At 36.1% G+C, this 24,548-nt stretch overlaps 1 protein-coding gene across 3 annotated transcripts; it reads right to left on the bottom strand.

Annotated features, from left to right (window-relative positions):
* Nucleotides 1–7,116: 7,116 nt before the first annotated feature.
* Nucleotides 7,117–12,604, bottom strand: LOC122094308 (putative metallophosphoesterase At3g03305). 3 transcript variants are annotated; one of them, XR_006144718.1, is made up of 5 exons: nucleotides 12,225–12,604; nucleotides 11,084–11,325; nucleotides 8,864–10,438; nucleotides 7,525–7,692; nucleotides 7,117–7,425 (listed from the first exon to the last, which is right to left on the bottom strand). XR_006144718.1 is itself a non-coding variant. In XM_042665075.1 (4 exons), the coding sequence occupies exons 1-4, from the start codon at nucleotides 12,532–12,534 to the stop codon at nucleotides 7,576–7,578; spliced, it is 2,244 nt and encodes a 747-aa protein (XP_042521009.1). In that variant the 5' UTR covers nucleotides 12,535–12,604; the 3' UTR covers nucleotides 7,117–7,575. The 3 variants fall into 3 exon arrangements, 1 of the variants encoding a protein (XP_042521009.1); XR_006144719.1 differs by having other exon boundaries at nucleotides 7,117–7,692; nucleotides 8,864–9,012; nucleotides 9,122–10,438; XM_042665075.1 differs by having other exon boundaries at nucleotides 7,117–7,692.
* Between the last annotated feature and the right edge of the window lie 11,944 nt (nucleotides 12,605–24,548).

Here is a 24,548-nt window from a genome sequence, read left to right as displayed (position 1 = left end):
AAAAAAAAAAAAAAAAAAAAAAAAGAAAAAAAAAAGCATAAGGAGGGAAATAAATTTCAAATATATTTTACTTCAGATGTCTGGAACCCCCAGAAAGCAACAGGAGTTTTTTTTTTTCCTGCCATGGCATAGAGAGAGGTAATGGGGTTGTGGATTGATTGGTGAACTTAAAAATAATAGAAAGACTGTTGGAAAGCTATGGGGTGAACAACAACTTCATAGTTTCAACGCAATGTGTGCTCTAAGGATGTGGGGATGAATTTTTTAGGAGGCTTTGATGCTTTACTTGCCCAATATCAAGGATAATAGATGGAGTTCAGGAACTCTCTCTTTTAATGTAATGTGTGCAGTTGAGTTCTTAATGAAGCCAAGGTGGTCATGATATGAACATTTAATTAAGCTGCATTTGATTCTGTCCCAATGATTTTGAATGTGAGGTTTTGAATTTGAGGATTCAGTTACTCCTTATATTTTCTTCATTTTATCTGAGGATCATTGATGGTTTGATTTGGTAGATGCATCTATCCTTTGTCACAGCTAACCAAGGATGATGATCCAGCAATTCCATGGAAATTTTCATGTGCTTCAACTTGAATGTGGAACCATGATTAGAAGTTCTTTTAAAGGTTTACCTTCAATCATGCTCACTAAAGCCTGAGCAGGTTACTGATGAACCTAACCATATGTTGTTGGACCTCTTTATGCATACACATCTTGTCTAGTATTTCTCATATTTATGACCATTGAGAACAAGTACAGATAATAGTGACACCCCTTCAAGGCATGCTAATGCTGGATTATCAATCGGCTGGGTTTGATTTGATTGGTTTTTTTGCTGATTTTTGCCGTCAACTTTCAATAAGCTAATGTCATGTACCAATCATAGAGCTGGAGTGCACACAGGAAGGCTCAGAGTCTTTTTCAAAGGAGAAAGAGAGAGGATGACACATTCTGGGTATCCTAACAGCCTTTACCCTTCATCGTTTCAGTATACCATCGGTTTCTTTTAACTCTCCTTTTTGGTCTATTATCGGTCTAGTTCCAGTTTTTCATATATAGAAAACAAAAACCATCACCTTGTACCTAAATCCTTGTGATTTCCGCTGTTCACATCATTAAAAATCAAAGAACCCTAGCTATCAAGGATTTTTTTGGGGGGAAGGGGACAACACCATCTGTTTGAATACTTATTATTTGGTGGTCGTGTGGTCTGTTCAGATCATCTCTCATCCATCCAACTACTGAAATTACCACATCATTGATATGATGTGGTCTCGTGGAGAGAACCCTCTCTACAAGACTAAAGCATCAATTATGTGTGGCCTTAGATGGAGGTCAAACTGTTGGGGTACAATGTCTTGTATTATCGTAGTTTAAACGACGAAATGTTGGTGATTTTTTCCCAAATGACAGTGGTCTTGCTAAATTGGGGACCGTCATTATTTGAGAATCGTTTACTGAGGGCAATTTTGTACTTTTTTGTTATATATTTATAGCGAGGATTCTTTCCTTATAAGCAATCCGAGTTTGAGGTGAGGATGAGTGCCGTAAACGTATTTTCCATTGATAGTGAAGCAACATGTCATCTCACTGTAGACTTAAGAAATTTGATCAAACCACGTAAATCTATGTTCAATATGTGATTCTTCTAGATTTCTCATCATTTTTCTACATCAATTAAGACTGTATTTCAACACATACGCAAGAGGGTATTTGGTTTAATTAGAGCCTGAAACCTAATATACGACTATTCCATAAGGTATAGAACAAATCCAATATTCCATTAGACAAAACCAACTGACCGTGTGACTCAAAACAGTGGGCCACTATGGAAACAAAGCACTTCCATATTGTTCTAGGGGGAGTTTTTCTAGTCAGTGGAAGGAGACAAAAAAAAAAAGGTTGTGATTGAAGGGAGAGGCGTCTCAGACAATTCGTCAATAGTAGAAATTTTTTTTTTGGTTAAGATTGGATTGATGAGCCATCCAGAAATCCCTACATGGACATTTCATTTTGCCATGTAGAAGGACCCAACGAATTGCCCCCCTGAATCAAACCCTAGAAATGGCTAAGAAAACCGGTACTATGAAGACAAATGCTTGGGTAACCCATGACAAGTAAAAGAGATTCATGTGGCGAAGGAATAATTCCTTCACCGTTGGTGATGTGATTTGATGATTGGACTCTTGGATCATCACTAACTTCGATCACCTACAATACAAGATTGAAAATATATTTTCTTATGTTGATCAAAAGATTTAGATATTCTCTCATCACCATAGGTGAAGAGAAATAGGAATCTTTCATTTTTTTAAGAACCTTCAAAAGTGGCAGGATTAGGAAAGATCAATGAGGTACAACCCTTTTCTGGCCTTTGATAGTTCCCTTTCTCTAACAGGATTAGGAAAGATCAATGATGTACAACCCTTATCTGGCCCTAACTCAACAACTATAACAACATCCAAAACTTTATCCCAACTTAATGGATATGTGGCTCTAACTCATTACAAAAAACAAAAAAACAAAGGTCCTAAGTAAATTGATATAGGGTACACAAGAAGCCACACGAGTAACGAAGTTGAGTTCTTATACAAGAATTCTATTATTGTTGGAAGGGCACCCACAAAATAATGTGTGCTCCATTGATATTATTACACTTATATTTCAATGAATTAACACTCAATGTAGTGTATCCCACCAAGACTGCATTGAGCCCAACAAAGCTTGGGCTAAGATTTTCTCATTATTGGATTAGGGATTTCCAACCTTGGGCCGAGTTTGAGCTGAGGTCATGGGTTGAGCCTCATCCCTGACTTGCACCATATATATACATAGGGTTGGGGATTGCTACTTAGTCATGTGACCACTGTGCTAGCATGGGGACCAGCCAAATGCACATGCATCCAATTAGGGGGCAGGGTGGTCTTTTTGCCACCCCCTGTGTCTAGGCGTAAGGGGCGTGCAATCAAGTACGGATCTTTTTTCCCATATATACATGTAGATATATTAGATGGAAAAGTGTTCTTTATATATGTGGCTACTACGCCTGCACGAAACCTACAGTTGTCAATCCTAACCTAGCACCTATTCAACTGTCTGAGTCCAATGGTTTAAAGATCAGTTCGGCATGCACTAATTATTAAATGTATTGGATCTAAGTAGGAAGATCAAGAGGAATCCGGATCTGGTCCTCATACGAGAGCATTCTTGTATAGGCCTGTGATGGAGACCTAGATTCCACTAAGTAACTCTTTTCAATGCGTTGGGCTCTAGCCATAGTGGAATCCAGGTGTTAGTCATAGGACCATATGAGAAAGTCCTCGTACGAGAACTTGATATGATCTGGATTCAGATCATGAGCTATTGATAAAAGGCGGCATGACACATTTTAAGGTAGTGAGCCCTATGGGACAAAGAGAACGTGGTGAAGAGAGACTTAAGTCTAATTTGATAACTCCAGTAGGAAGGCAATGGTCATGACTCATGATTACATGTCAACTATTTACCTCTAGTTTTTTAATATATTTCCCTACTATAGCCATCCGTTTGTTTTCTAAAATATAACGAATCTTCAAAACTTAATATATTGCCACATAACCAACTTTGATTGAGTTTAAATTTAATAGGCAATCAAGATATATACCATGGGTTATTTGTATATAAAATGTACACCCTAATTGATCTACCACATGGTGATTATTAGGTCTTATCAATTAACACCCTATGATCAAATAGACCGTCAAACAGGCTCTCTTACTTTATTGCGTTTAGATGAACCTAATATTTTCCATGTAACAGATTGGATTGGTTAGACCCCAAGATCCCCTAATTACATGTAAAGTTTTACTCTATACAGAATTCACCACGTGACAAAATAAGGCTACGAAAATATAGGGACAATGAGAGGTTGCATAGACATACATGGGCGGCTCAAAAATACAAGAATACATGAACATGCATGAGAAGCATTTGATTAGATTTGAACACGAAGATTGACATGCGTCTAGTCCATAAGGTGTTCAACTGCTCCAATCTCTAGTTGGCGAAAATCAATTGTCCATGTGGCTAAAAACTGAACACCATCTTGATAAATTTATCAAAATACACTATCAAAACTCCAAGTAACGCACATGGTGCCGCAAAATGGCTACGCTTGAGAATTTGAGTTTAGTTCAAACTAAGCCTGTGGACGATGGGTATAAGTAACTTATAACTATAAATAGAGAACTCTAAATATGAGTCATGATGGGTCAACTTTAAAGTTGGTTTGTTCTTAGTTCACGTGAATTTGGAAAAAAAAACCTTAGAAATTAACTGACATATTTAGATGTTGTTTTACCCTTGCACCCTACCTGTCTAGTTGTTAGAGTTTATGAACCATGGAGGTGTTTAGTACTCCGTTCAAAACATCTTGCTTCAGTCCATTGAACACAAAGAGCATGTTTGATAACGTTTTTGCCATTTCTGTTTCAAGAAGAAATGGAATTGAAGGTGTTTGATAAGTCATGTTTCTGAAAGTCGATAGTAACCAGCAAAAGAATGGCCACAATTCGTTTTCGGAAACGGCAAAACAAGTTCTTAAATCATAAATATGTAGAAATTTCAATTTCTATTTCTGAAAACAAGTGAAACGAAACAGTTTTATCAAACGCTTTTTGCTCTATTTCTACCATTTCTATGTCAAATAGGCCCAAAGGTTCTCATGATTTTGCTTCCTCCCTTCCCCTTAACTCTAAAATTGAGACAAAACTTTAATTTTTACGTAGAGTCCACATGTCAAGTGGTGAGATCTTATTGGATGATCATACATAAGTGATCAACTTAGAGGCTAACTCACTTTAGTAAATACAACTATTTACTCAAATGTGCAACTCTATCTCAATAAATAAACTATTATTTATTAGTATATTATCGGATGAATATAACTTAAAACACATTAAAGTGATATAATAAATTATATTTAGTCTCTCCACTTAACAATGTGATAGCATGACGGATTTATAGGCCTTAGAAAGAAACACCATAAAGGCCTTAATCCATTAGAACAATTTCATAGATTGGACATAAAAAATTTCATATCTACTTTTCAAATATAATTATTAAATAATTAATAATAATGTTTAAATCCATTTGTAAATAATTTCAAAATTGCGACCGAATTTAAGAAGTTTCAAATCACAATTGGTTAACTCTCTTGATATATTCATCCTATTTGGGAATTGGATTCTATGTTGGACATCTCTTTCATTCACGGATGAATATTCAAACACACCGATATATAACCAGTATGGACATAAATTGTTGATGCACCAAAACACACAAGTCCAATTACAAATAACTATTAAAAACTCATTGCTTAAACAATGGACTATGGTCCATACAAGACTTTCAAGATGATCCAATTCGATACATGTACAATATGAATACTCACATTAAATTTTGTGATCATATCCAAAAATATACAATGTGACAACCCTGTAAACAAAATATCCACTTCTGTCCCTGGATGAGAACACATTATTTATAACTTTAGAACAATCAATTGCATATAAAATGATGGCACAATTCAATTCATCTTAAACAAATTAAATTAGGTTTTATGGACACGTATCTAACAAGAAAATCATCCATTACTACATGATAGCATACACTAAAAAGGTGTGGTAAAAGAAAACTACGTTTTGACTTCTCAGCATATGACTATCAATATTTTATTCCCATCCAATCATATTGGAATTTGGAATGGACCGGACTCTACCCAGGATATTTAGTTATGAACAGATGAACGAATGATCCAAATCCGGTCTTCACTGTGATAACTAATATCGTGCAACTTCCTGATCTAGAGGGGGTGGGGGAGATAATCTTTCATATTGGAAAATGTTGTATATATATATATATATATATATAAAAGTACTTACTTTATATTATAAAGCAAAGTTTCAAAATTATAACATATCCCCTTGTTCAAAGTTTTACATTTTTACTTTTATTTAACTTTTGGGTTTAGAGCTCGAAAATTTTGGAAGGAAGTTTTGAATGAAAATTCAGAACTCTTGAGCAAAAATTAATGTCTTGTGCTTAAAAGCCAAGGTGTTTCAGTCCCACATTGATTTGAGAGTATAATTGAGGGTATATATATAGTCTTATTACTTAAGGGTACAAGCCCTTTGGAGAGGAATTCTCCCATGTCTCATGTGTGTGGGTTTTTCTGGGGTGCTTTTGAATCTCGTACACAGAGTTGAACCGAGTCAGGCCGAGCTGTGGCTGAGGCCAGGGTTGGGTTCAAGTACGGTTAAGAGATACTTGTCTTTTTGCACCTCTTGAGTTTTCAATATTAAATTCAAATATGCATAGGTACATATATGTACATACTCATACCTGTATGATAAGACACCCTTCATAATGTAAACATTTTTTTCCCATACATACAAGTATCTATACGTGGGTAGACACCTCTATATGTGTGCAACTGACACCCATCATATGTATATACTGAGTACTGTCACTGAACATGGATTTTATACGTTTCTCTCTCTTTTTGAGAAAATATTTCTCTGTGATGTGGTTCTACTCTGTTAAGTTCCTTCTCTGTTTTGTTTGAATGCATAAAACCATTCTTCAAAACCATACTTAGTGAGCCTAACTTGTCTCTCCTAAGGATCAATGTTTGTGTACAGTCAAACAGTGATCAATGGTTGTTTTATCTTGGAGGTAAAATGCAAGAATCCCCAACTGTACTTCTATAGCGGGCGTTTCAAACCTTAAGGAGAGTATCTACTTCTAATACGACTCCACCTGTTTTGGTTTGTTGGCTTCAACATCAGTATGGGTTTGCTTCAACAGTTCGTCTTCTACAATCCAGGAATACATCACATCCTAACACTGGTTTTATACTTCAACATCAGGTCATTCTTTCTAACAGAAAATCAAGATATGCTGAAATTTGATCAAGTAAAATGTCAAGAGAAACATACACACATATCGGCGAACCAGAAGGATTTGAAGAGGAAAAAGAAGAAGAAAAAAAAAAACCAAGGTCACATACTCGCTCACATGGTGATGGTTTTTAATGTAAAATGCTGAATTCCTTATCCATAATCCATATAAAGTCTGTTGACTCAAAGAACACCAATTCTTTTGTCATTTCTCATTTAATAAAGTTAGAAATGTAGTACAATGAAGAAGTTCCGACTTCAGTTTATAAAAATACCTTCTACTTGTACCTGGTACTTTCACTCTCTAAGGTACCTGGTACTTCACTATTCACCTCTTTTTGGGAAGTAAGATGGGTCCCAAGTCCAGCACCTCCATATGCTTCAGATTAGTGGCTTGAACACAAGGGTGTGTTGCATTTAATCACTCTCAAGATGTCCAATCCATATTTTAAAACTCCATGTGCTGCATTTCTTCATCATATTTCATCTGAGACTCATGAAAACATTTTAAGCCTTATGTACACATGCACATATCCTTTTCCCATCAGTAACCTTTGTGCATTAGCCCAGTGATATGATATCATACCTCTAGAGCTACACAGTACACATTGAACTTCCTTGTCATCAAAGCTACTCATCAAACTCTCCTAGTCTTGTACACTGCATAAGCCAAGAGGAGTGGAATTGGCAGGCAACATCCCGGTGAATGAAGAAATGGGTTCATTTCATACGCTTTTGTCAGAACTCTACAAAGCTGTAGGAATGAAGAAGAAAATCCCAAAAAATTAAAAAATTGAAAAAGCAAAGACTTAAATGAGTACAAGCCAAGGTTATGGTAGACTACAAAATATAATAATAAGTCATCTATTTGTAACATATGAGCCCATTACAAAATACTTGGGGAACTTATGGGCAAGGTTATTATGCAACCAGTATGTGACAAGTTCAGGGGGGCAGGCCTCAGCACAACGGTAAGGTTGCTCTATTGCAAACTGGTGGTTGCAGGTTCGAACAAGGAAATAGTCTCCACAAAAAGTGGGGGTAAGGCTGCGTAATATGCCCCTGCCCAGACCTTGCAGTAGTAGTAGCCTCGTGCACTGGGCACACCCCTATGTAACAAGTTCAGCTGCTCTGGAGAACATGATGCACACATGCATGGAGATGTAGGGGTGGGAAACAACAGATGAACAACAAACTCAATTATTGCAATTCGTAACCATCTGATATTTCATAATTCTAGGGTTGTTTCCTTTTTCTTTTTATTTTTTTACTTCTTTTGTTATGGTCAGTAGGTATATGACACATGGTCACTAAAAATGCAAACTCATTGCGCACGCATGATCTATAACAAATAGTTATGGATCTGGATGTTGGATTGAAACATGGTTAGAAGTGCTTGACTAGGTGAACCCCAAGGAATTTCATGGGTTCAATAAAATGCAGAATATTTTCAAAATGATGGGAAAATTTATAGTTTAACAAAGATTATACATATTATAATGGATGCTTTCATTGCATGTATGTGACAATCTAATGGATATTTCCTGATAACCATGTGAATTTTTAATAGAAGTCAAGTCATTTTGGGCTGAGAAATAAGATCAACTAGGTATCGATTCCCAATCCCCTATAGAGTTGTAATATGAAATAGGCCCTTGAGCTGTTTAGAGTCTTTAGACCACCTCCATGAAATAGTTTATGGCCATCTCGTCTGTCCAATTTAGTTTGAGATCTCCTATATGAGATCCATTACAAATAGAGCCTATAGCCCTTTAAATAAGCATAGAATGCTCTCTTGGTAATTCCACCAAACAAAAGAAAAAAAAAACGAATGCTCTCTGGGTAAGACTGGAAATGGAGACGAAGAAAAGAAAACTAAAACTTAAAAAAAAAATATAGAAACAATTACTGGGAGTGAAGCTAACCTTCCAATGTGTCCAACAGATGACCAAGCAAATCACCATGAGAAATTTTCTCACCAGACGCCCACCAAAGAAAAACTTTGATCCGTTATTGCCTTGATAGCCATACAGTGATCCCCTACTTTCTTCGGTACAATCATCATCTTTTTTCCCTGATAGTGACAGGAAGTAAAGCCGATAAACTGCTCTTTCGGCAGCAAAAGCTCCCATAACCAAAACAGCTGGCATGACTACAAAAAAGAGATGAGGTAAAATAACTACCATTATATCCGGATGTCCAATATAAGCTTGTCTACTCCTTTCACCAGGAATATTCACAATCCAACCCTTGTAGGTCATGTAACCCCCATCTCCACCTGTGGTGAAAACTTTCCCAAAACACCAAGGGAAGAATATCAGGTAGAACAAGTACACCAACATACCATACCATAGAAACGAGATCCTACAGAACTCTGTTAGAACCCACAATATACCACGTATGAAGCCTTTTTGATCAATGAAATGCATATATGTGTACTGCATCTTTGAGCATATGAGAAGTGCTTTGGGAATAAGAAGCATGGAAAGGATAAACAAAAGAATAAACCACAGAATTGGGAAATATAGAACATCCCATTGACAACCCATAACGAGAAACTCCATCCAATTCCAACTAAGTTTTGCAGTCAGACCATTAATGGAGAATGGCCTTAACTTGCTTAATGTTGATCTTCCCATTATATCAGTTGCTTCTATTTGCAGCCAGAATCGATCAGGAGATGGATCGTCAAAGGCTCTCCAGTTCCATGGGGTAGTGTAGAGATCTCCTCTGCTAGAGTTCTCATGCTTTCTCATAGTTGCCTCCATGACCATATCAAAATTTCCTAGCCTAGAGTCAAAGACTCTTGCCACTACTGACAAAATTGGCAGAGATGAGAATACCAAAGCTCGGACAGTCTCAAAAGATGATTGGTCAGTTGAACATCTATACTCATGGAGAAATGAAGCTGTTAACATGAAACATGAATCTAGTGGAAATGTAGGCAGTATTATAGTTTTCTTAGCTCCCATCTTAAAATCAATATCAACAAATGAAACATGACCAGCGTCAATGGCCAATACTCGCATCACCCTGCTCTTCCTCCAGTCACCCATCTCCCACTCCCAGAATTCGTTGATCCTTGGGGCTCCATCAGAACAATCTTTTTGAAAAGGTGTACTCCGTTGAAGTGTTTGGTGGATATTTAGCTGGAAATATTTCTCTAATGACAAGAAACGGTTATCTGAATGATGATGCCGCTTCAAATTCTCACCAAACTTTGTATGAAGATGTCCACATACATATGCTGACAAGGAATGTTTGAGAAAAACATCTTTCAGACTCTTCCCAGATTCTGTAGATGCTGAGAGTGAAAGTGGAAAGTGCCCGAAAGAGATCTTTGTTAACCCTTTTGTTGATTGAGAATCCCACTGCGAGAGCTCCATATCTATGTCAACTAGTAGTTCATCTGTCGGATGCCCAAAAAGATTGGTTGGGCCACGTAAACCAGCAGACATTGTACTATCAAACCCGACAAACAGATGCTTTCGTCCACCACTCTAGATGTTGCAGCAAACCCCTGTCAAGATGAGTTAAAGTAGTTCTACTAGTATACAAACACTAAAGAAATAAAACATTTAAGACACTCAAATTCAATTTCAATTCGTTAATGCTTTAACTCAAAAAATGGGGAACAGTTGATCAAGCTTTTCAAGTATTTCTCATTTTTTTATGTGGGATTCTATGAGTACCCAATTATAGCATTACCTAAAATAACCAATAGGATATAATTAAAAAATTACCCAAGGGAGATATAGAAGAAGAAAATGTAAGACCCAAGGTCCGGAAAACATAAATCTCATGGAATGAGAAGGTCTGAAATGAATAGTTTCAAACTAAATTGGGATTGGAAAATTCAGTACTCAGCTTAGTTTCCAAAGCTCAATAGAAAATGACAAGTTGAGTGCACAAGAAAGCTTTGACAAGGAAAGTAGAGAAATAGCATTATACAACATCTCCACACAATAAATTTTCCACCTTCCTTTTAGGGTTCAAAGCTTCAACAGCAGCTTCTAGGAGTCCACAAAAACTGAAATAAGATAGACAATTACTTTGCCAAGATCACTAAGTAAAAGTGTGCACTACATACAATGGCACCATTAAAGAAGCATCCTATTTAAAGTATCTTAAAGAAAACCATTCACCTGTATAGTGATGCTGTGAACATTCCCACTTCTTCCTAGTTGTCCGTTGATACTATAATTTGGAAAGAAATCAAATGAGCCACCAACAACTGGTACACCATACTTATCATGATTTCCTCTAAGATCATAAAAGATATTCTTGTCAAGTCCACTCCTTTCAACAACGTTTTCCATAACCTTCTGGTATTCAATCCACTCCTCTTCATATTGTTTCGTTGTTAACAGATCTTTACTTTTGCTATCTGGTCAGACATATAAAAAGAGGGAAGCAAGAAGGTCAATGAAAAACAGAATTAAAAGGCTCAAAGATGGAAAGGGTGTTCAGAACTCCATACCTTCATCTATTCAACGATACAGATTTATGCAATCATGTACAAATATTTTTGTATGAATGTGGACACAAAGGAAGCATCGACACATGCATATGCCAGTGTATTTATGTCCACCTTTAGAAAAATAACTACTGTGAAAGTTTCTCACCTAATTATTCTGAAAGAAGAAGAGAAGAGGTGAGTTGGGAGGAGGGGGGATGATAGCTTTTCATCCTTGGATTTCAGTACGGATATATTAATTATATTTAAAAATCATGCCCAAGAAGGGTACATAATGTCTACCATAGATTAAGGTACTAAAGGTGGCACTCAGAATTTTCTAATCCAAGTAACTATTATTTATGGTTTGTGCAGAGCTACTCTTGGATATTTATGCACTGGTTTTTGTATAAACAGGATCATGCCCAACCTGGACCATCAATCCTAACAAAGGGCAACCCAGTGCACGAGGCTCCCGCTACTGCAGCGTCTGGGAGGGGCAAATGTACAAAACCTTACCCCCTGCATACATTTAAGGAGACCGACATCTTCTTTCCCAATTTCCAAAGATAGGTCAGTTACAGAATTCACAGGAAGGATTTTTCTTTTTTTTGGGTAAAAATTCACAGGAAGGATCTTATTTCTAAAGAATGAGGTCAAAGAGCTGAACCATGAACCACCCTCCATTAATTTCTTTGATAGGATAAGATACTAAGATAGAGTGAACCCATAATTCCTGTAACACTGAAATAACTAAATGAGGACTAAAAAAAAGAAGAAGAAGAAGAAGAAGCAGAGGAACAGAGATATAGTAGAGAAGGAACATATACCTGTTAGATCACCAGTTACCAGAACAAGAGATGGGTTTATCATGGCAAGAGCAGGGCCCACGAGCCTCTGAAAATCAAGTGCTCTTTCAGGATGGAAAACACTGAAATGAAGATCTGAGAGCTGAACCGCAAAGACTACAGATTCTGGGCCATCTTTCAAATCTATGAAAGTTGTAGAATTAGCTTTCCTTCCTACAATGTTTTCACTGGCTTCGAGAGAATCAAATTTAGTTTCAGATGGAATCGAGAAACAAAGCAAGATGAGGAGAAGAATAAAAAACCCCATTTGGGTTTTCCAACTATTGTTCATGGAAGTCGAGGGAATAAGGGATTGCTTTTTTTTTTTAAATAACACAGAAGGATGAGAACGGAGACTTGTTCAGACAAACATGCCCTAATTGGATAGTTGCTTTTTAACCATGACATAGGGACAAGTGATGTAATTTCACCAAAAAAAGGGGTTTTTAATGCATTAAAGAATAAAAAAGTCCATGGGTTAGAGGGTTGGAAAGGAATTGTATACACAGTGTTGTGCATCGTGCTTCTCCCTTGTTCTTGCTCCGGCACCAATGGAGGTAACTCTGCAAGTTGCCGGACTGACTCTCTCTCTCCACTCCCTCTCCCTTTCCCTCTCTCTCAGCACACTTTCCCGTCTCCCATCCGTTCAGATACCCAAGTTGATACATGGGATTTTGTGTGTCATAAACAGATTAGTAAAAATTATGTGGAGGATTTGGTTAATGGAAACTCCTTGAAGATTATACAAGTTTTAGAGACATTCACATTGTACCGATAAAAAACTAGAGAAGCAGGAATCAATCCAAGAAGGGCTCCTGCAACATCCCATTGTTAGAAATATGGATTGCATATAAATTAAATTCAAATTAGGGGAATTTACTATCACTCCCCTGGATGTGTTTGGATCTGGATATTTTCTAACCGGATATGGATGTTAGGATTTTTATGTGGGCTTAACTGATATCGATTGATCCATTGGGCCCAAGCAATTTTAGACCCACTCTGATTAGGAAACTTCTAACTCTTTCCATTGTGAGAGTGGAATAGAGTTTTAGGGATTCTATTATAAATAGAATACTGACGGTCCCTGCAGCCATTACTTTACTTAATGCCTTATTGGTTTTGGGAGCACGGCTTTCTCACAAGAGCAAGTGCACAGAAAGAAAGAAAACCCTAGAATAAGAGGCTGCAGAAGATCTCAGTAGAAGGACTCCACTTGCGTAGTTCGTCATTGTCATCTTCATGGGAGTAATGTTTAACCACATGGGACAGAGGTTCATGATCTATGTTCATGGGACACAGGTACTTCTTTATTCCCATTTATGGTTCATGTCATGGTTGTTCCATTGATTATTATAGATATAGTAAATCTATATGGTTATGTATTTTAAGATGGGATACTTTATTGTTCTTGGTTTAGGGACTACACCTATGATTAATCTTTTATGATTGGTTGATGATTCTTGTATTCTAAATACTATAGGGTTATTCATATGTTTAATATGGTAAAGAATCCCCAACAATTGGTATCAGAGGCAACCCTTACAGTGTTAGAATCAACGAAAATTGATTTTGTATAGGGTTTGTGTCCCAAATCATGAAAATCATAATTTTACTATTACTTAAAGATCTCATATGGGAAAACTTTCTTCACGAAAGTTGTAGAGCACAAAAAGACGGTCGCAGCGGTATGCCGCAAGTCACCGAAAACCTCCGAACACGCTGGCACGCGCCGCCGGAAATCGGCTGCCGGAGGAGAGAGAAAAAAAAAGTTTTTTTTTTAAATTCAAAAAAAAAGAAAAAGGCGGAAAGTCATCGTCGGGTCACCTCGGAAACCCTACCGAGTTAACCCGGGGTGTAGTGGGTCAACTCATGACCAACTCTGTTTGACTCGGTCAAAGGTTGATCGGATCGTTGACCAATTGACCCAGATTTTGACCCGTAATCAATATGCCTGAACCGGATTAGACCGGTTGGCCGAACCGGTTGGTTTGGGAAACTAGATTGATTTTGATCTATTTTTAGTTCTGCAACTTCAAATGGCTCGTACGGGCAAACGGTGAAGAATTTTTCACCCTGATTTTTTGCGTTGAGTCCAGTTTTTCGTGCTCTTCGTTTTGATATATTATGAGCCTAGTTTTGATCAACTTTTATGATTTGTTTTGTATAAGTTACAAGTATGGGTGGTTAATGATTCTTTATGATTTTCCTATTAATTGGAAGAAATAAAAGAAAATCAACTCATACATTACTTGCATATCAGAATATGAACTTGGTTATTCTTGGTAATGTAGTTCATGCTTTTGTTTATGAATATTTTTATTCATGCTTAAACAATCCCACTTTTAGCTACCGGAATGAATTTGTAGACTATTACAATAAGATTGGGTGGAATCCACCAAAGTGGTAAAGTTCAACCTTATTGTAATAGAATACAAATCAAAGTCTTCTTTGTTTGAAAAGACAGAGAATAATGATTGGTAGCAAAGTTGCTAATGTTCACCCAAATGTGACATTATCAAAGAAAGGTTAAAGTTAAAGCAAGTGAAAAACAGAATAGGGATTTCTCAACCTAGAAGATGTTGTCCATCCAAAGATGGCGGTACTTTTCGAAAGTTAGAAGAAGTCTCGCAGTAATTGCAGAAACTTGAGTGGATTAGTATGAAGTTCCGGTTGACACTCTTGAAGTAATTGATAATTGAGCATTGTAATGTTTATTTTGTTAACAGTTACATGCTTGTTCTTTTACATGTAAATTGATATTTAGTTCATGTTTAAATAACCCACAAATTTAAGCTACCAGGTGTAGTTGTAAGCTATTGCAGTGGAATTGATGGAACCCACCAAAGTGGTAAAATCTAAGATTACTGTAATAGGTTTACAATTCAAAGATTTTATCTTTTATTCAAAGACATAGAAAATTGTTAGCAGGAATTAGGTAATGTTTGCCCAAATGCGACATTGTAATGTTTACCCAAAGGCGACATTATCAAAGACATGCATAAATGCAAGTGTACTCTAGGCAGACCTTAACCTAGAAGTTGTTATGCATCCAAAAGTGATAGTAATTTTCGAAGTTGAAGAGCTCCCACGGTCATTGTAGTTTTTGAGTGGACTAGTGCATTCCAGACCTAAAGGTTGAGATTGTAGTTCAGTTGACACTTTGATTATGTTTAATGGTTAGTGATGTAATGTTGGTTTTTATTGATGTTACATGCATTAATTAAATATCGAATGGATTATTCTTCCTTGAGTTGAACCATTAAGCTAATGTCTTTAAAAGTGGCTTGAGAATATAGAGGCCTACATATGTCTCAAAGACCTAGTTTTCTATACTAGGAGAACCAAATCAATAGTTTGGTATTATGCTTTTAAAGCAAAGTTTTTTTTGCCCTAAAAGGTATTGGACAGTTGATCAATGGCAATAGGGTGGATGAGGGTTTCATCACTATGACCATAAGTTATAGGTTTATTTAATGTGTTATTTTTTGTATTCCGATTGGATCAATTCGGATTGGTTGGGTTGGATTAGTGTCGATTTTGATCAATCCAATACCAAGTTCTTAAACACTGCCATTGTTCTCTGAAAACCTATTTATGAACATTAATTGATAAATGTTTGGTTTCTTTTGTTTTTGGGCATATGTGAACAAGTTTATATGTATGTCACATTTAACGAATTGTGTTCTCCAATAAATGGATTAATTTATGACTGGTCGAACCAAGTGGGAGAATAAAAGTATGGATCTTAAGCTATTTTATGTGGCTCGACCAGTGGGAGAATAAATTCGGTATACTAGGTTGCTAGTGGGAGGATGTTACTAGTAGAAGGTCAGTATACTAGGTTGCTAGTGGGAGAATAAATTCAGTGTTCTATATTGTTTTTCATGCAAAAGAATTATTTGGAGTTTTGCATTGATTTATTATTATCATGATATTGAATAATGATTTATGGCTGAAATATATAGTAAATTCATATTCATGTCATTTTGTACTTGAATGTTTTGTTTGAAACACCCTATGATGGATAAATATATTAGAATTAAACTGGGTATGAGATTCCGCACATTTTATACTGCACAGTATATTTCTAGGAAGCTATGAAAAGATTTGATGGAATCCACCAAAGTGGCACATCCTATTATTTCATGTTTTTCCAAGCGCAGCAAAGTTGGTGACATTTGCCCAAAGGTGATGTCACCCAAGTTAAAGAAAATATATGTATGGAAAGGACTATAACTTAGAGGTTTCTAAACCCACATGTGATAAAAGTAATTGTATTTTCACAGTAAATTTGGATTTACAAGAGGACCAGTATATTCTTAGCCCAAAGGATAGGAATGTAGTTACGGTTGTGACTCGTGTGTTTTATCTGCTAGATGTACATTTATTGTGTAGTTTATCTACTAGGTGTACATATTAAATTTTCTAGCCCAGTTATTTGGTGTGTATGATTCATACCTGAGATTCTTGGGGTTGCTTGATCTGGTTTTAGCTCTCAGGAAACCCAAACAGGTGTTGTTGCTGAACAAAGCACAACTGAAGGGAAATATGAACAATTTTATTGCCCTATTAAGTTTATAATAGGGCAATAACAGGTGTTTTATCTGCTAGATGTACATTTATTGTGTAGTTTATCTACTAGGTGTACATATTAAATTTTCTAGCCCGGTTATTTGGTGTGTATGATTCATACATGAGATTCTTGGGGTTGCTTGATCTGGTTTTAGCTCTCAGGAAACCCAAACAGGTGTTGTTGCTGAACAAAGCACAACTGAAGGGAAATATGAACAATTTTATTGCCCTATTAAGTTTATAATGACTTTGGAGTAATTTTGAATTGATTTTATCTTAAATTTTGTTCTCTGAATTATTTATGTATATTTATGCTTCATTTGTTTGTGTTGTCTCTGATTGTGTAAGAAACACATTAAAACATACACTTCTGTACATATATTCATCTCTAATGTGGAAAACATGATAGGAATGAGTGAAACCCACCAAAGTGGTACATTCAGTTCAATTGTGTGTTTCCCAAGGTAAAGGTGACATTTGCCCAAAGGTGATGGTCATCCAAGTTTATCGACAAAGTACTCAAGAGCCATATTTTCTGACATTGGTGTTGTTGAGGTTTTTGACATGCTTGGTTAGTGGGAGTTTTATGATCTCATTTAACCAAAGATATCATGGTGGTAAAAACCAAAGTTTAAAGGCTGTGCTTGTTAAGATTTATTGACAGTGTTTAGCCAAGGTAATTGACGATATTTTGTCAGAATTTGTGATGTATGGTGGTATTTAGCCTATGTCCAAAAAAGTGGTGGTTTACCACAGGCGGTTTGTCAAAGTTCGTGATTTATGGTGGTATTTAACCTAAATCCATAGAAGTGGCAGTTAGCCATAGGCGGTATGCCGAAGTAAGATATTAATTCAAGAAAAGGGTAGTTTGCCAAGTGTTGATTAATATCAAAGTTTTCTACCTGTGAGGTTTTCAAGGCAGGCTGATCTTTAGATCAAGAAATGACCTATAAGGAAATGTATATTTCATGTGATCACATGTATGATATCAACTCCTTATATATATGTTTCCAGGCGATTTGGATTGATAATTTTCTATTGTCTGTAACATTAGATAGTTATATGCCGTATATTGAGGTGTATTTTCTACTATTGTTCAACAGTAGAGATTATTGATTGGATCAAAATCGACACTAATCCAACCCAACTAATCCGAATTGATCCAATCGGAATACAAAAAATAACACATTAAATAAACCTATAACTTATGGTCATAGTGATGAAACCCTCATCCACCCTATTGCCATTGATCAACTGTCCAATACCTTTTACGGCAAAAAAAAAAAAACTTTGTTTTAAAAGCATAATACCAAACTATTGATTTGGTTCTCCTAGTATAGAAAACTAGGTCTTTGAGACATATGTAGATCTCTATATTCTCAAGCCACTTTTAAAGACATTAGCTTAATGGTTCAACTCAATGAAGAATAATCCATTCGATATTTTATTAATGCATGTAACATCAATAAAAACCAACATTACAGGTATATATCAGAACAGTTTATTCCTTACACTGTAAACTTACAACATTGCAAAAAAAGAATGGAAATTGTAAAAATATAATCACACAATGTAAGGATTTACATGATTTGATAAAATGTCTTCGTTTATGATGTAATGAGATCTGTTTTATTATCAATGGAGAATATGGTTACAGTCGTTCATTTTCATTATTTTCTCAAACTACAGAAAATGTATTACTATTTTTTAAATCCATGACTGTCGTTCCAAATTAGCCCACAAATGCAAGCGACGGAATTCAGGGATCTTGTGGATGAGAAATTGAATCTTTGGAGAAAAACTTTCAAAATGTGATTCATGAATGAAGTGTCTGTAGATAATTTATATGGAAGAGCATCTCTGTTTGTTTTAGGCAATGACCAATCAGATATAAGAGTTGCAGTCTCATTAAAGTACCCCTCTTAATGAATGTCACGCTTCCAAAGGATTATAGGCTTCTTAATTGTACTCAGGCTTTTAACGCCTACTTGCTGATACACGTGACATCATCCAATGATTGGATTCCTTTTTATTGCCTAGAGGTCGACGTCATGATTTCTGTAAACTTTAATCCCAACGGCTTTGGTTATCTGGTGGGCCTTCAGAATCAGAATCCACGGGCCTCCCCAACCTAGAGAGAGAGATTGAATCAAAGACCCCAAGCGTACAACTTTGTTAAAAAAAAATTAGAAAAATGACTACTAACCAAAGACTTTGATTGGAAACAATAAGGAAATAAAGAATGTTTTCTAATTAGAATTTTGTTTGCAAAGAGTTTCGCATTATCGATTTCGCGTAGTAGGAGACGAAGTAATTTTTGGAAAATAAATTGGAGAATCTCTCCCTCACATTGATTATAACACAAATATATAGATTAAGCATATCTATGATAATTAATAAGGTATACTCATTACATGAACTATAAATGGGAGTAGAGAAGTATTAATATTGATCACGAACCTTTATCCCTCGCATTTGAAGATTGGTCCCACGAATAAAATTGGTCTTCTATGGTCTTCTGCAATCCCCCACATTGATTTCTTCCACAACTTTGAGCAAATTGTGTTCTCATGTGTATGTGACTGCAGTAGGCATAGAGACCACTTGTAGTCGTCCACCTAGTCCTAAGTCCTAACTACACTCGCAATAGGTAGTCTAAGCCTATCCCTCTAAATAGGCTGAACCACCATTGGTCCCATGGATCACCCATATCCCAAAAACATGCAAATGGGTGGGTGAAATGAACCCTCTCCCATGAGTGGAGCAAAACTTGCACCAATATTTTGTATGACCTTCTCAACAAAATCATATAATTCACCGTTTATATTTTTGTTAGCATTCATTTTTTTTATATATATTTTATTACCATATGACTCACCATTTATATTTTGTCAGCATTCATTTTTTTATTTTATATTTTATCTTGTATAAGGATAGGAAGTATAACAATGCCACCTTGAGCATGATTTTAAAAAATGTAATCGGGATCGAATCAATTAGTGTTAATTCCTTATTGGAATTGGCTTGAGTTGGCCAAAACTAATAGAAATCAATGGGAATTGATATGAAAAACATTGATCCACTAGCTTGTGGTAAATAAACAGAGTGCCCAGCCTTTTCTCATAAACAATGGGAAGATATAAAGATTGTTACCATATAGCATGTATCTATGCCAAGACAACTAACTCAAATAGACCAAACTACCCGCCGCTCAAGATGTTTCTACACCTTCTCTCATTGACTATAGGTGTTAATATATATGTGTGCTATTGGGTAACGTTCTCTTCGCATTAAAAGAATATTGCTCATAGCTTGATTAGATTAGTAAATTGATTATACCCACACAGGGATAAAGAAAGGGAGATTTTTTTTTTTGGAGAAAGAAAGTTTTTTATGCAGAATAGAACGAACTCATTTAATGTTGTATTTATGGCTTTTTCCGTTTGTCTTATTTGAATTTTGTTTCTACTAAACTGTTAGAACCAGGTAAATAGTGGAGTGGGAGTGGGAGTGGGAGTGGGGAACATTGATAGATAATCTCAACAAGGACTGAACCTGAAACTTTTGGTGTTGTTCCTTGTTCGTCTTTATTTCTGTCGTAACTTGATTTGAGTAGAACTGCCCTGCACAACATTCCCTCTGTAATGTTTGTATTTACTTTACAGTTACTCCTTTATCCAAAACACCCAGATAACAACTTTAATTATGGGACCAAAATGGAGTTGAAAAAATACAAACCAAACCCAACGGAAAATGTATCAGCTACTCATACGATCACTTGATCGTACAAGTCAGCATCCAATATCTGTTCTTTTTGTTTTTAAATATACCATTTTTTATCCTTGTAATGATAGAAAAAAAAATAGGTGTTAGATGTTGATCGTACGAGCAACAGATCCTATCTCAACCCAACCCAACCCAACCTAACCCCCACAGTATATATTTATATTTAAACAAAGGAAATAGATGATTAATTGCTAATTAGGTGGGCCGTGGGGGGGGCTATATGCCTCTATGCGCTTTCCATTTCATCTAATTAATACTATGAAACATGAATGGGTCCAATGGGAAGTTCATTGTCACGAGCTACAAGAGGAATAATAAAGACTACATTCATTCTCTTTCAGTCCCAAACTCTCCCAAGTATTGTTTACTTAATGATCCCATCAGACTGTCAGAGTATCCCCAACTAACTTCATCAAAGAGATGGCCACTGCCACATTAAGAGATAACTGAGCAGCCCCTGGCACAGGGAAGGTGGCTGCAGATGGCCTGGCTGTGGATCAACGGTAAAGGCAATGCATATATCCGCGGACACCATGGTTTTAGGTATCAGTATCAGTATCAATATCAATATTAGTAAATGTATCGGTTTCCATTGATATTATTAATAATACAAATCTGTGATTAGGCTGGATCAGATAGTTTTGCCTCTCAAAATACCAATACCTTTGTATTCTGGATCATTTTACCCTTGTATCGAAACCACTATTACAATATTGATCAAGTATCGATATCAGTCATGACCAATCCTATACTGATGCCGATACCTATCGCCATCATTGGTACCTGATACTGATGCCAATGTGATATATTGATAAATAAAACCTGTATTAACCAATCCATATAAGGATCAATATTGCTATTGATATTGGCCCAGACCAATACCGATATCATGAGTTAAATAAATGCTCAGATCCTCTCCAGTCTCCAGGATTGGTAAGGGAAAACAGAAAAAGCAGAGTATATGGGCTAGTCTTTGGGTGGTTTTGAATTATTTGGAACTTAAGCACAGTGTGATTGTATTTTTAGAAATAAAAAACATCTCAAAACTATTTTGAGAAACTTGTTTCGTTTCACCTATTTTTTGAAACATAAATAGAAATTTATACTTATTTCTATGTCTAGAAACAAGTTTGAATACAAGAAAAACGTGTGCACCAAAAAGAGTTCCTTTCAATAAATAGATAATTTTTGTTCAAAATAAAATAAACTGAGTCGTTCGTTTCTTTTTCCTTCCAGCAAGCGCCAAAGTTAATTTGGGCCTCACCTGGCCAAACCCTTTCCACCAAGCTGCAATAGTAAATTACCAATTTTTTTTAACCCAAATCTCTAAGGTGGTGGTCTACATGCATGGGCACAGCCTGAGGTGGGGCGTGGGTATCTTAGGCATTCAATTGGCTGGGGGACCATATCAAAACATTAATATAAGGGATTTCAAAATGCCCTTATCTCATATAAGATTTAATCATGCCCTTGTGTGGCCATGCCTCATCAGCCCTGATTAAACCATCTTAAAGGAGATTTTTGTGGAAATCTAATTTCAAAAATGACGATCGGATTGGTCCTAATCAAGGCCGATCCCAATTAGGCTCTGATGATATTTTTTTTTTGGCTAGACTCCTTTCAAAAAAAATAAAGTTAGGGTATGTTTGGGCTAATTCTCACTGATTCCTCACTAATCATGACTAGTTTTGACTCAATCCAAATCAGAATTGGTTGGATCAATCCGTATCCCAATTTCAGATTTTCTAACTCTGGTATTATTCAAGTTGACCAGTTTCGGATTAAAAAAATGTTATTCTTTTAATTCCAACTACAACTCAATACGGTCTTGATCTGTATCAATACAATACATTAAAACCCTAATAGCATGTGAGGTTTAACCGTTTAGGTTTAGATATTCGCTCAAATCGTGAACCTCAAAAGAATAATTGAGTTGGTAAAGGACCTTCACCTTAGAAAAAGTATGATTCTAAGTTCCACTGTTTTTATCTCTTTTAGGTCACTCACATGGAATCATGAACCTCAAAGGGATAGTCGAGATAGTAAGGGACCTTCATTTTAGAAAATGTGTGATTCTAATTTCACTTCTCTTGTCTCTTTTAGGTCATTCACATTGAGTGTTTAGTTCTTTTTACTTCTCTCGGTAAAGGTTGTAGAGTTAGTATGGACCACGCGACTAGTCAAGTAGAAATTTTGGATACTTATTATTTAATATAAAAAATAAATAAAACACTCAAATCGTGAGGGAGTTAGATTACATGATTAGGTTTCATACGTTTCCTGTAATTAATGAGAAAATGGGTTAAGAACCTATTCTCTAATGATGACATTGCATGTGCGCCACTTGTCATATTCCTTGAAATGTAAAGAACTACATTTCAGTAACCGATGAGCAAAATAAACGATAACAGAAAGAACAAAAGGGGTACTGATTACTGAAACGAAAATTGAACAAAGAAGGGGAAAAAAGGGGAAGAAACCCAGAAATCTAGGTAGGTGGGTAAGGGTTCACGCTACTATACCAATTACCAACACTGAAGACCATGCATCATCGATGGTGGTGGAGTATAAACAAATGGGAAAATGGGATTGGTTTTTGGTTTTTCAAATTGAAGAAGAAACGGTTACTTGGAAGAGTGACAAGTGTAAGTAAGTTGGTTAGTAAGAAAGTTGAGGAGGAAATCTCGCTGGAAAAAACAAGAGAGGAAAAAAGTAGGAAAGCAGTTCTGATTGGGGATTAGGTGCGGTGAATATGAGAGGACTCACGAGAGACTTGGGTTTCCTTCCCTTTTCCCTCAGTCAAATTTATTCCAAGACCCGGCAACGCCTCTCTCTTTCTCTGGCTTTTAATAAATAACGCTTCCTCTTTCTAGTTTTAGCAACTTAAATTTACGATACTGACCTTATTTTTATGAGAGACAGGACTCCGCCGTCATGTATTTAGGTATCGACTGGGAAGTATTGCAGATGTTGATATGGATCGATGGTATTATTGGAGGTTATATTGGTCCAAAAATTTATCATGTCCACTTGTGTTTTTCACGTTCAGATACATAGAACGGACTGTGAAAGATGTCCCTATTTTCGGTTGTCCTCAATTCTCATGTGTTTGGAGGTAGAGTCAGGGCAATTGGGTCTTTTCATAGCTAGTTATGTATGGATGCAGAGAACACTAGTCTGGTGGCCTTGGCAGGGTTCTTTTCTCGTAAAATCAAATCAATATCAATGGGTACCTTTCAGACGTCCAATTCAAAAATCAAATTAGAATCAATAGACATTGGATTAAAATCAAATCATAATCAATGGATACCTATCTAACACCCAATTCCGAGTTTTGAACCTTCGTGAGATCCACTGTTTCGAAAATAAAAATTGGATCCTCTTGAATTAGCCAATTTGGTAGGATCAATCTTCAAACTACTAGTCTTTTATCCTATTTCGTTTAATGATGAGACTACAACAATTGCAGCCAATCGTTGTTATCTTTTTACCTTCAACTCATCCCGAATGTTAAACAATGATTTTCACAAACTATTCAAATAGACGTTCAATATCTAATACAATTATAATAAGATTTATCAATATCTAATTCAATATATATATATATATATAATAAGATTGCCAACAACATTGGATGTTCTTTCACGATCGATCTTCTTCTTTTGAAAAAATAAAGCTTTTTTATCATAACTACTGTGCTCAAACATGAAGGGTGGCAAAATGACTCCTAACTCATTCAAATGACTATATGAACCATTGAGATTTTTTTTTTTTTTTTTTGGGTAAGAAGGGGTAAGAAATGAAGGGTAATGAAGGGTAAGACAGAAATTTGAAGCTCGACAGTGAGGACCCATTTTACAATCGCTTCCAAATGTGGCGACCCCTCTTCAATCTTCACACAAAAGCCCGTTTGTTTCATTTTTCGAGAAAATGCCAAAAAGGCCA

This window comes from Macadamia integrifolia, chromosome 11 (assembly GCF_013358625.1).
Source record: "Macadamia integrifolia cultivar HAES 741 chromosome 11, SCU_Mint_v3, whole genome shotgun sequence".
Lineage (NCBI taxonomy): Eukaryota > Viridiplantae > Streptophyta > Magnoliopsida > Proteales > Proteaceae > Macadamia > Macadamia integrifolia.
This window is presented reverse-complemented; position numbering and strand designations above follow the sequence as displayed.